General features: G+C 40.8%; 1 protein-coding gene across 3 annotated transcripts in view; it reads left to right on the plus strand.

Moving 5' to 3' along the window:
* The window catches only part of STOX2 (storkhead box 2), a 125,294-nt gene that overhangs the window by 87,145 nt on the left and 24,713 nt on the right, over positions 1 to 13,436 (plus strand). The window contains exon 1 of one of the 3 annotated variants that reach the window (XM_006160427.2): positions 13,088 to 13,144. The exons of the other annotated variants lie outside the window; for them this stretch is intronic. Coding sequence (XP_006160489.1) covers positions 13,120 to 13,144 — 25 coding nt within the window. The 5' untranslated portion in view covers positions 13,088 to 13,119. Of the gene's footprint in view, positions 1 to 13,087; positions 13,145 to 13,436 lie in introns of those variants that run through there. 3 annotated transcript variants of the gene reach the window in all.

The raw sequence follows: 13,436 nt of genomic DNA on the forward strand, positions 1-13,436 counted from the left end.
AGAGAGAGAGAGAGAGAGAGAGATAAATAGGTTAAAAGTAAAAGGTAAAAAGATATACAAAATTAACACTAATCAAAAGAAAGCCAGAGTGACCATCTTAATTTCAAAAAATGTATACTTCAGAGCAAGAAAATTTTAAAAAGTTAAAGGAATATTACATTAAAAAAAATTGGGCAGATTCACCAAGATGACACAACAAGCATGAAAAATATGTGTACTAACAACAGAGTTTCTAAATACATGAAACAAAGTAGAACTGAAAGGAGAAATTATACTTGGGGACTTTCACATGACTCCCTCAATGACTTTGAGAACAAGTAAATACCAAACTAGTAAGGCTATGGAAAAACTGAATGATGCCATCAAACGACTTGATCCAATTCACATTTATGAAATATTGCTCTTCAGAATAGCAGAATACACATTTTTTTTCAAACCCTCAGGACACATTCACAAAGATAAATACAGTATTCTGAGACATAAACCAAACCTAAAAACAGTTCATATTTGAAATAATCCAGAGTAGTTTTCTTACCATAATGAGATTTAAGTAAAAATCAACTGAAAAATAATTTCTAAGTTTCCAGATACTAGAAGATTAAATATCTAAGTAATTCAGGAGTTAAAGAGGTAGTCTCAGAGAAAATAGAAAATATTTTGAAGTGAATGAAAATAAAAATATAATTGATGTGAAATGGCTAAAGCAGGACTTACAGAGAAATATAAGAGATTTCATATTAGAAAAAAAATCTGTAATGAGCAATCTAAATATTCACCTATGGAAGTAGAAAGACAAGAACAAAATAAATCCAAAATAAGTAAAAGTAATAAAATAAGAAAGATAAGAGTAGTATCAATGAATTTGAAAACAAAAATTATGGAAAACCAATGAAATCAAAAGCCTTTTTTTAAAAAAATATTAATAAAACATGTAAACCTTTAGAAAAAATGACCAAAAAAAAAAAAAAAAGGCACAAATTGCCAGTATAAGGAGTGAAAAGGGCATATCAATACAGTTCCCACAGACATTAAAATTATAATAAGGGCCAGTCCATGACTTGGGTAAGGCAATGGGATCTGACATAGCCAACTGTGGGACTTGAGTCCCAGATCCAGTAGCTTGAAAAACACTAGGTGAGTATGTGTGCATGCCCAAAATCCTGAAAGAAGAGAGAGATGGAGGAGAAGGGATGGGATCAGAGCAAGGATATCTACTTTAACCATTCCTATTCAGCATCATACTAGAATTCCTATCCAATGATATAAGACAAGATTATGAAATGAAACGTTTGCAGACAATAATAAAACTGACCCTATTTGCCAACAACTTGATGACTATGTATAAAATCCCAAGAACTTTAGAAAAGAATTTCCTAGGACTAGCTTGTTAGTTGGATTGCAAAATTGTATAGCTGGTCTGAAAAATAGTTTAAGATTTTATGAGGTTAAATATATCTTTATCATATGACCCAGCAGTCTCACTCCTGCCACATGCAGCAACACAAATGAATTTCAACATTATGTTCAGTGAAAGAAGTCAATCTCAAACAGTTATATGCTATTTGATTCCATTGATATAATATTCTGGAAAAGGTAAAATAAAAGGGACAAAGAATGTTATCCGTAGTTTGTAGAGATGATAAGTGGGGAAGACAAAGCATGAGGGAGTTTTTTTGGGTGTAGGAGTGATTTATATCTGACCATATTCTGATGGTGATGAGTCAAATCTATGAATGTATTAAAACTCACAGAACTTGTACATCAAAAATGGCTTTGGGAACCAGCAGTTAGCGTAATGGCTATGTCGCTGGACTCCCACGTCCACGTAGTCGACCGCGGTTCACGTCCCGGACCCGGTGGCTTAAAACTCACAGCAGGCGCGTGTGCATGCATGCCCAAGATCCCGAGAGGAGAATGGAGGAGAAGGGATTAAGGCGTGACCATCCCCCCTGGGGGGTGATTTCTCGCTTTCTTGTCTCTCTGTCTGTCTCTGTCTGTCTGGCGAGCGCACACACCCTATAGTGAAAATCTCTCCAAAAAAATGACTTCAATTTTGTATATGCTATTACAATTTTTTTTAGAGGTTTTTGCCTTAGAGATGTGTGCTCACCAGAGAGAAACAGGCAGAGAAAGTTAGAGGGAAAGTGAAAAATCACCTCCCAAGGCGGGATGGCCACACTGCAATCCTTCTTCATTCTCCTCCCCGGATCTTGGGATGCATGCATATGTGCCTGGTGTGATTTTCAAGCCACTGGGTGTGGGACTTGAACTGCAGTCGGTCATGTGGGAGGCTAGTGACTGAACCACTACACCATCTACTGGTCACATATATGTTAATTTTTAAAGTTATGTTTAAAAAGCTAGGTTTTCTTGGTAAAAATGGATAATTTTCTTGTGATTCCTTACTTCTTGACCAGATCAGAACTGTCCAATAGAACTTTCTCAGATGGTAGGAATATTCTATATTTGCTGTGTCCAGTTACTACTAGCTATATGTTGATATTCAGCACTTAAAATAGAGAAACAAACATTTTAATTTAATTTAAGATTAAACAGCACATGGCCAATAGCTACTCTAACGGACAGTGCAAATATAGATGATTATGTAATCACTGTGATCCCAGACAGCCAAGAAATTCTGTTATTTTTTTTTTTTTTAGCTATTCATTATACAGAGAAGAAAGAGAATATGAGTAGTTTTTATTTTTTGACATCAGGATTTTATTCTTTTAGTTTTTCCAATACTTTATTAATAAGGATGTGTAATCTAACTTCCATGAGCTATATGGAGATGACATTAAGGATTGACCTAATATAAGTTGAAGATGCTAGTGGATAATTAGTAATCGGTAATAAGGAACGTGTAAAGAATACCAAAGCCCAAATAATGTTTCCTTTTTTAAAAGTCAGTAAATGTTTCACTGTTTTAGGTGCTGAAAATAGAGTGGTCTGCCAACAATCTGAATCTTGTTTTCCTTTTGGTCAGTAGGAATGGAGATAAAGTAGCCATTAGGAGTCAGTCTCAGGATATATTAAGATGCCAGAAAAGCAGCACACCGAAGGTACCTCCAGACTTCCCTGGAACTGTGTGGGACAGTGTCTTGACCCTCCTAATAGCTTTAGTGCTAGTCCCGGACCTGGCATGTCGAATTCAGCTTTGTGATGGAAATCTCAGTCACTGTTTCTTTACTTTACATTCCATCTGGACTTAGTTTAATTTTTTCCCCTCTTAGTCATAGGTTTTTAGGGGGGAAGTTGTGATACTTTCTTTTCATGTGTGTTTACTTTTCATTCCTCAGTTAATTGGAAGCACCTTGAGGTCAGAGGTTAGTTCTATAGCTATGTCTCCTTTTAAAAAATATGGCAGCTTTTGCAACCTTTATATATATATTTTTCTGATTTAAGTGCAACCCATGGAGAGGATAACCTGGCTATAATTAAATAAACCAGTGATAAAGTAATTTCATTTTTCAGCTCTTTGACCTTATAAGTAATTCCAGCTAACTGAGCTCTAGGACTCAATGCCCTATCTTTAAAACAACAGAAATATTAATGATAGTTTTGAAAACTAATTGGAAAATACCCATTCCAGGTATATTTTCAGATGTAGTTGTTGTTTCTCAAATTGGGGATATACTTGCCCCTAGGGGTTGGGGCCATACACTGGCAGGTTTATATAATGACTTCAAGATAACTTGAACTGTCTCCCTGAAGGGTCAATTCACTTGTAAACTTTGGAAAGTAATGTTGATTTATGTTCAGTGTAAAGAACTTTTTTTAGAGAGATTTTTGCTCTAGGATGTCTACACTCGCCTGAGAGAGAGAGGTAGAGAGACAGAAAGCGGAATCATCCCCTCAGGGGGATGTCCACGCCACAATCCCTTCTCCATTCTCCTCTTGGGATTTTGGGCACATACACACACTCCCAGCATGAGTGTTAAGCTGCCTGGTCTGGGACTTGAACCACGATCGACCACATGGGAGTCCAGTGACATAACCACTATGCTTTCTGCTGGCCCTAGTGTAAACAAATTTTTAAAATAATGCCATTAAGATAATTGGAGATGTATTACAGAGTGGAATGCACGGCTTGCACAAATTTAAGGGAGTCTTTATTGTCTTTTTTCCCCCCCTGCACATTGTGCACACTGTCCAAATCCTCTGCAGTTGAGAATATTGGATAGGAATATCTGAGATCTACTCAGTTGTGTTTTAACCAAATAGGCTGGAAATGAATAGTCCATAAATCCAAATACTATTATAATAAAAGTATAATGGAGAAGAGTAACATTTTATTCTCCTGTGCTTTCTTATAGTTTTCTTTTTCTTTTTCTTTCTTTTTTTAAAAAATTTGCTAGAGATTATATGTGCTCACCAGAGAGAGACTGAGACAAAAGGAGAGTGAGAAAGCATCCTCCTCTATGGGGTTGGTCCCTTCTCCATCTCTCCTTCCTGTTAGGGTTTTGAGCACGTGTGCACACACACCCTCCGTGTTTTTCTACCTGCTGGGTCTGAGACTCAAATCTCATGGTCAACCATGTGGCATCCAGCCACCCTAACCATAATGCTACTTGCTAGTCCTCCTGTAGTTTTCTTACCATTTATATTAAAAAACACATTTAGGATCTTTTTAGCTAAAAACTCACAGTTCTCAGTTTTTCCTCATTTTACTTTTATCTTTCTGTTCCTTTTCTCCTTTGAACACCGATTAGAAGAACTGAGGGTAGAAAAATAATTTATAACATAGTGTGCTATGAAAAATTGGATATCTGAGTACTTAACTAATAGTTTCTTACCCAAAGTGCATCTGGAAACATTTGAGAGTTTAATCTGCCTTTATTTTATTTCTCAAGGTGGTGTCATGTATATAGTGAGAATCAGGGGACCCATGTGCTGGCTCTTTCTTTGCCACTAACGCTTTGTAACCTTGGGCAAGTCACTTCCCCACTTAGGGCTCTCAGAGTGTCTTTGGTCAGATGAAAGTATACTAGCTTTGTGAGACAATCCCACATGAGAAGGTTCTGGTTCAAGTCTAGAGACCCAACTGAGTATATCAGGCATGTACATGCCGGTGCTCCACGGTTGCCTAAAGTTGGAGGTGAATCGTGACATTGAGACCCTGCAAGGGGCCGAGGCCAGGGGCTGGGGCCAGCAGGTGGCGTAGAGCTTAGGTGTTGGATCCCATATGGCCAGCTGCTTGTCGGGTCAGGTCCCAGACCCAGCGACTTGAAAATCACACAGGACACATCTATGTGCATGACCAAAGCCCTGAGAGGAAATTTGGTGGAGGTGGGGTGAGGAAGGTGACTTCTCACTTCCCCTCTCTATGTCTCTTATCTGTCTCTCTCTGGCAAGTATACCCACCATATAGAAAAACTGAAAGAGGAAAAAAAAAAAACCTACAGGAGTTCTCTCCCTAAATATATACCTATCTCTGTCATAGGAAAAATACATATATAAACTTAAAAAAGAGTGACGATGACTTTCTTTATTTCCTTTAGCTCTAACCTGTTATTCTTCCATGTTTCTAATCCTATGAAAATTGATCCAAAGATTTGAGAATTTTAGTAACAGAAAAGCCATGTTCTGTACTTCCTGTTCTTACTGATGCTCTTTAATACTTAGAAAAATACCAAATGTATTTGTTCTTTAAATATTTAGTTTCCTTGCCTTTACTGTATTGCATTGAATCCAACTGTAAAGGAAATAATTTCTTTCACCATTACAAAAATACACTTAACTCAGTAAATCCTGGGCTATGCAGGCACTGAAAACATAGGAACTTTCTGTTTTTAGAGCTGCTTTTGTTGATTTGTGTGTGTGTGTGTGTGTGTCTTTTTATCAGCTCTTTTGGAACCAGGTATGTCTGATCTGTTATTGGTGCTCAGAAATTTCTATTTTGAAAATTTCTCCTCTTCCCTTTATTTCCCAGTTTGAGCTAATATTCTCTATGGGCATGACTCCAAGCATCCAATAACAGATAGCACAGATAGTCTTTTGGATAGATTCTGGGCAAGTAGTGTTAGATGTGTGTGTTCCTCCTAGAATGCATTTCTCATGGTACCCTAATACTTCATATAGGAAGTTTTGGATGCTATTGGGAAATAGGAAAGTATGCCTTGTATCTCTTGACTTCTTGCTGTCCCTGTTTAAGCTCTCTCTACATCTTGCTCAGTCTCTCATAATAGGCTTTTACCTTGTCTCAAAAATTACCCTCTCTCTGGGGCCGGCAAGTGGCATGATGGTTAAAGGTGCTGGACTCCCACATGGCTGACCATGGTTCAAGTCTCAGACCTGGTGGCTTGCTTTCTCACTTTCTCTCTCTCTCTCTCTCTCTCTCTCTCTCTTTCTCTCTCTCTGTGTGTGTCTGATCAAACTGGAAAATAATAATGATAATAATAATAAATAAAGTTAAAATAAAATAATTAAAAAAAATTACCCTCTCTCTGAATGGATTACATACCCTGTCACCAGAGTAACATACACATTCGGCCTCAAAAACATCACTCCCCTTTAAACTTTTAATGCTTTTCACCACCAAATTAATGCTCTTCAAACTCTTATCTCAGCCTCATGACTCTGGTTTTATTTTCCCTAGTCTCCCTCATGTATATCCTCTCATCTTTGCCAAGCTGGCTAGACCTCCAGCCACTGTCCAGGATATCTTGTATCTCCTCACCTCCTTGTCTCTGTTTATGCTGCTTCACTGCCTGGAAAGACATTCCCATCTTCTCCCTCCCTCCTCCTCTTCTTATGGGGCCCACAGGATGGATAAGTTGCTTTTCCTCCCTGAAGTGCTTCCCAATTCCTGCCATGCTTCTTTGACATCGCTTAGCATTCCAGAATAACCATTCTTCTTTGTTCTTATGGTTCTTTTTCTCTCCTTTGCCTTATGACTCAGATGTTGGTGATAACTGTGAGGAGAGAGGAGTTATAATTCATTTGTTCATCTTTATACTGACCTTGGTGACAAGTAAAATGTCTGACTCATGTTTATTATATGTTTGTGGACTTGAACTAGGGTGGGTTTAGTATAGTACTGGTATAGACTAGAAGCTTTTCTCCCCATCTGGTACAGTCTTGCAAAGGACACAGAATCTTAGCATCACAGACTTTGGAGTGGTGCTGGGAGGCAGAGGAGTCCCTGAGGGAAGCGACATCTGACCATACTGTCAACTTGTCTTCTCCCTAGTAGGCTGCCATAAGCTTATAAATAATTTGTTTTGGGGGGATGTGGGGCGATGAAGGTGTGATGCTTCTTAGGAAGGAAGTTAGTAGCTATCACAAATGCCAACCGGAGTTCATTGCAGATATGAAGTGGATCACTTTCTTATCCTTCAACGATTGTTCTTAACTGGGTCTTGAACCACTCTTCCTGCTTCCTCTCCCTCTACTTCCCACTTTGAACCCTCAGCCCCAGGCAGGCCTGGTTATGGTTTCCCATCTCCCTCCCATCAATACCTCTAATCCTTGGTTCGTATTTCTTCTCTTCATTCATTCATTCACCCAGCACATATTTATTTAGTGCCTACTATTGGCTAGGTACTTTTCGGGGATCCAGCTGTAAACATAAGACATGCAAAACACCCCCTCTTTGTGGAGCTTATGTTCTGACATACAAGAAGCTCTTTCTCTTTTCTTTTACCTGTCTTAATTCTAGGACAAGTTTGCCTTTATTTTGAAGCCATTCCTGACTTCTTTAACCTAAGTCCTTTTCTTCTGAATTCTTGGAGTCGCCTGTTACCTGTGCCTCCTTTAGACAAACACTGCCTTGTGTCTTTTGCACATTTTTTGTTTGCTTTGCTTTGTTTTGTTTTGTTTTTGTTTTGCTATATGGTGCATGTACTCACTAGAGAAAGACAGAAAGGGAGGGAGAGAAAGGCAGAAAGCAGTCCCGAGGGAGATGGCCCTGTCACAATCCTTTCTCCTCCATTCTTCTCTTGGGATTTTGGGCATTCATATACACATGCCCATTGAGTTTTTAAAGCCACTAAGTCTGGGACTTGAACTGTGCAGTTGGCCACACGGAATCCAGCTGCCTTAACCACCACACCCTTGACTGGCTCTTTTTTGTACTTTAATGTGTGAGTATCTTATCTCCTCAAATGTATTTTAAAGTTCCTGAGGGTAGAGACCATGTCAGTTTCCATGGAAAGGTTTGTACAGAACCAATCTACATACCTTTCTTATCTATACCATCTTGAAACATGTTTAAATTTCCAAGCTTACCTTAGGACTTTGCATCTAGGCACCCAATAAATATTTACAATTGATCTAAAGGTATTTCTTGCCTTCTACTTTATCCGGTGCAGCAGCTCTAAGACCATGCTAGACCATTCATCAAAGCATTGATGAAGATCTTGCATGACTGTCACTGTGTGGTGCTGCTTTTTAATCCCCTGCCAAGGAACCAGTCAGGTGCCAAGCACAGCCTCTGTCCACACCTTATCACTGAGCAAATTGCCCCATGATATTCTCCATGATGTTTGTAAATCTTCAGTGTAACACTGAGGCTATTATTCAGAGGAGCAAGAGGCACTAGGCGGAGGAGGAGGTCTGTTAATCATGGCTGTAGTTGATTCTTGAGCTTCTTCAGTGTCTGTTGGCTTTTAAAACTTCAGAGTGCCTTTCTTGCCCTTGTGTCTAAGTTGAGACTAACAGGTATCTGTTGTAAAATCCATCTTGCTACTCATCGGGCAATAAGATGAACTCGTGGGTATGTTTTGGTTGATTTTATATGTGCTTTTCCATGGTCGTTGATCAGAGTCTGCTGGCTGAAGCCAGCGGGCCATTGGTCAGAGTTGGAGAACTGGGCAGAGGCAGCTTCTACTGCAGTGACCCAACCTGTGAACCTAGTTTCATTGACCTCATGTGCCAAGGAAGCAAATGGGCTGTATTTTAAATTTTTAATACGAGGTATAGATTTTTAAAAAGCTTTTTTCCAGTGGTTATCTTATTATGACATAATAAAATTACAAAATTGAGAGGTAGTATGTGTGATGGTATAAAGTATAGACTCTGGACTCATCCACCCTTGGTTCAGAGCCTGCCTCTGCCACACTTACCTGTGGTGTAATCTTCAGGAAGACAAATAATCTCTTTTCAAATAGATATCATAATAGGACTCCCTCATAAAGTTCTTGTAAAAATCAGTTAATTTCTAAATAGGACATAGTAGGCCTGTATGTAGATAGAAACATACAAATTCAGATTCTAGAAAGTCTGGATACATTTTTATTTGTAATTCTCCATCTCTTTGAATTGTTTTTCTTTATCCACTTCTTTAATCTTTTATATGTCATAGAAGACAGTTGGATCTTTAGCACTTAAGAGGTTGCACGTAACCTTCAGCTTTCTCAGAGGCTCTGAAATCACCAGGACTAAAGGTATCTCTATTTAGATCTTAATTTTTTAATACACTTGTTGTATGCAAGGGAACTTCAAAAAGTTCATGAATAAAATAGAATTAAAATATGAGTTTATCAGGACCAGCAGTTGGTGTAATGGCTATGTCGCTGGACTCCCATGTAGTTGACCATGGTTTGAGTCCTGGACCCAGTGGCTTAAACTCACACTGGGCACACGTGCATGCATGCCCAAGATCCCGAGAGGAGAATGGAGGAGAAGGGATTGGATTGCAGCCTGGCCATCCCCCCGGAGGGGTGAGTTCTCACTTTCTGTCTCTCTGTGTCTCTCTGTCTTTCTGGCAAGTATACACACCCTGAAACAAAAACCTCTGCGATAAATAAATAAATAAAATAAAATATGAGCTTATTTTAGTGTAAGAATAATGTGAAATCCTTGCATAGTTTTTTTTTTTCAATATACATTTCCATAAGCTTTTTAAAGACCCCACAACCCTCAGTACGTCACTGCATTCTTAAGGTGCAGGTGTAGACTCGCCGTACTTTCTAACCTGACAGTGTTCAGATTAAGCCTGACAGGAATGGCTGAAGTGGGTGATTTGGGTGAATTTATAATTAATGACACAGTCAAAATCAAAGAGAGTTGATTGAAAGTGAGCTGCCTTAGTAGGAGGCCTTGATTCAGCACCATAGGCTCAGTCCTTGGCACAGATGAAAACCTAGATCATACCTACTGAGGACAGGAAGTAGCATACTGTAGTGAAATCCAAAGCCAAACCATTTCTGATAAAGCATAACAGATGTAATTGATGAGGTGGTTTTTTGTTGTTGTTGTTTGTTTTTGTTTTTATTTATCAGAGGGTGTGTACATGAGAGAGAAAATACTCTCCATGGATTTGGTCGCACCATGATCCCATCTCTTCCGTCTCTTCCTCCTGTCAGGATTTTGGGCATGCACACACTCATGCCCCGATGTCTTTTTCAAGCTGCCAAGTCTGAGACTCAAACCATATAGTTGGCAATGTGGGAACTACCCACCTTAACCACTACACCACTGGCCAGCCTGATGAAGTTTTTTTTTTTACAAATGCATAAATGAGACCTAGTTTATAGCAGTTAGTCTGGAACAAGTTTTCATGAACTTGACAATTGGCGTAATAGCCAGAAACCTACTATGGTCTTAGACCGGGTGAATACGGAGTCAAGAACAAGGGAGGGCTATGCCACTGGGAGGACCCAATGGGAATGTACAATATTGTATAAGAGAAATTAATGTGCCAGGACAGGAGGGACCCACCAAGGCAGGATGTGAAAAATATCAGATGGTTGAAGGCACCAAACAGGTTGTGTTTCATAAGTTCAAATCAGATGTATCAAATGACCAGAAAAAGAACTTTGGGCTAGCCAGTGACACAGTAGTAAAGACAGCTGTATCCCTCATGACCAGCTAGGCAGTTTCAGACCTAGTCTCAGTGGCTGGGAAAACCTACCAGGTACATGTGCATGCATGCTCAAAATCCCAACAGAGGAAGGGTGGAGACAGAGGGCCTCCAGTATGACCATCTCTATGGAGGCTGCTCTCTCAGGGTCATGTAATTTGTTTAGCTCCCCGAGGCAGAATGGGATTCACTGTGTGGGGTGACAGGAGAGGCTGAGTTGGACTCAACTGGAAGGCAGGTTTTCCCAGGGGATGTGTCTGGCACGTGACAGGGCTTGGGCTCCATGGGAGAAGGTGTTTGAGGACAGGCTGAACCAGAGGTTAACCGAAGGTACGCTTCTGTGGCATGTTAGCCTGGGGACCCTTCTCCTGAGAGGTTTGAGGGGGTAGCCTTACTGAGAGCTTGTTTTTTATTTTGTTTTCTTTGCTCCCCCAGTTTTGGTTGCTCCACTTCATGCTCATTCTGTTTCAGAGGCTGTATTTGTGAGGATGTGGGAGAATGGGCCGTCCAAACATCCGCCACCCACACCTATTTGGTTTCTGAGGAGCGGCTAGTTTATTGGTCGCTATTTGGTTCCAAGTTGACAGAGAGAGGTGCCTGTTGGGTGTTACTTAGTTTGGGAGAGTTTGGGCAGTAGTATTCCTAATACAGGAGAAATCATTTCTTTGTTGATCATTCTCTTCTCTGACTCCATTTTTCTCGGGTGTTTATATACTAGCTGCATTCTGTCCTCTCTCTCAACTCCCACCCCCTTTTCCTCTTGAGATGTTTATGTGTTGTTTCTTGTACTCCAAATAAAGACAGAACGTTTTCTCTGCTGTTCTGCTGAAGTAAGTTCCTGCATGCGTGTGTGTATGTGTGTACATGTGCGTGCAGATACACCGTGGACACGTATATACGCATGAGTCACTCACTGTGGGGTTAATTATGAACGTGGTACAAATAGCGCAATGAAAGGACATGTTTGTGCAGATATGTCATTGATTTTTCGCCTTACTGATCTCAGAGAAATTTTTAAGAAAGCAAGCAGAGGAAGCAGCGGCATGAAAAATCCTCTGACTCCTACCGCTCAGTGTGATTTGAGTTGTGCTATGAGCTCAGGAGAACCTCACGCTGAGCACGAGTTCTGACATAGTGACCTCATTCCCAACGCTGCCTTTATCGGCGGGGGGGGGGGGGGGGGGGGGGGGAGCCGCTCCGGCTGCCCGAGCTGCAAGCCTGCCGGGTGTGTGTCGGGAATGATGAGACCCAGGCTTGCAAAGACTTGCACGGCAACTGGAATTTATGACAAATAGCTCACTGCAGCTAAACTTTGATCCAGTGTGCAGTAGAACTGCCTGTTACACACAGGAGGGAGATCCGTCCTTCAGCACAATGAAAAGCCAGCTTTAAAAAAAAAAATAGGAAAATGTGTCAGGTCTATAATTACAGACGGGTGAGTATATGAAGCTAGATCAATTTTAATGTGTGTGTTCTTTCTTCAAGTATCTGGAGGTATGTGCCCCTTTCCTGTTTTAACGGTGACTAAATACCAGTTGGTACTGATGCATGTGCAGTGACCTGGGCCCCTTGGAGAGTAGGCTCTGCCCTCTTGCTGTCCTGTGCCTGGGGTGCCTTCCGGCCCAGAGTCTCCGCACTGCACAGACAAAGGAGCTCGCACAGACAAACAGAGGCTGTAGCTTTTCTTGGAGCGATGACTCATTTCAGTTCACAAAGGATTCTGGGCAGGGTAGTGAGAAGTCAGGTTGGCTGATCCATCCCTATGACTTCACTTTGCAGAGAACAAGCAGAAGAGGAGTGACACTGCAGATTGCCGAGGCACTGCAGTGGGATGTTGCTGGGTGCGACTGGCTGTGATGTATGGCATAGGCATGGAGCAGGCCTCCAGCTGTGCTATGCAAATAGGATAAAAGAATGGTAAAGAGGATTCCTTTTTTTTTTCTTTCTATTAAAAAAAAAAACAAAGCACACGTTACCAGCCAAGTCCATTCACAGAGCCTTTTTCAGGTGCTTTTTGTCAGCTTTTGAACTGAGCTTGTACCAGTACCTCAAGCCCTGAATTGTAAGAAGAGCTGAGAGTTCTGGAACTCATTTTTTAAAAGTAGATCTGCCAAGGTAAAGTACCAGATTCCTGTCGTGTGCCATGGGCCCTCAGTAGCCAATCTGAAATGCTCATTTAGGATACTATGATATGCAAGTTCACTCTTTCTTCTTATTACAGATTCTAGGACGTCCGTTTCTGTTACTGGCTCCTTCTCGTGCTTGGATACAAGTCCCTAGCATGCACCAGGCATTAGCGTCAAAGCTACCTGGGGATGGAGCCAGTCCAGAAAGGGTCAGGTAGGTTTTCCCTGCTTTTATTTCAAGAGTTGTTGTATGCAAAGAAATCTGGTAAAATGTGTGCAACACCTGTGGTCAGGGTGTACTGTACTCCGAAAAGTGGTCTTGCTTTTACAGTCCCCCACAGCCTCAGCCTTCATGGTACAAGTTCCCTTGGCGGGCTGCCCCCTAAGTGCAACCTCACCACTTGAGCCATCCCCGAGTGTCACATCCACACCCAACACCAATAGCTGTAGGATTTGGGAATAGGAGATAATGAAGCTACCTCAGATTCCCACAGCTGTGTCTCTCT

The sequence above is a fragment of the Tupaia chinensis genome, unplaced genomic scaffold, assembly GCF_000334495.1.
Source record: "Tupaia chinensis unplaced genomic scaffold, TupChi_1.0 Scaffold000685_1, whole genome shotgun sequence".
Taxonomy (NCBI): domain Eukaryota; kingdom Metazoa; phylum Chordata; class Mammalia; order Scandentia; family Tupaiidae; genus Tupaia; species Tupaia belangeri.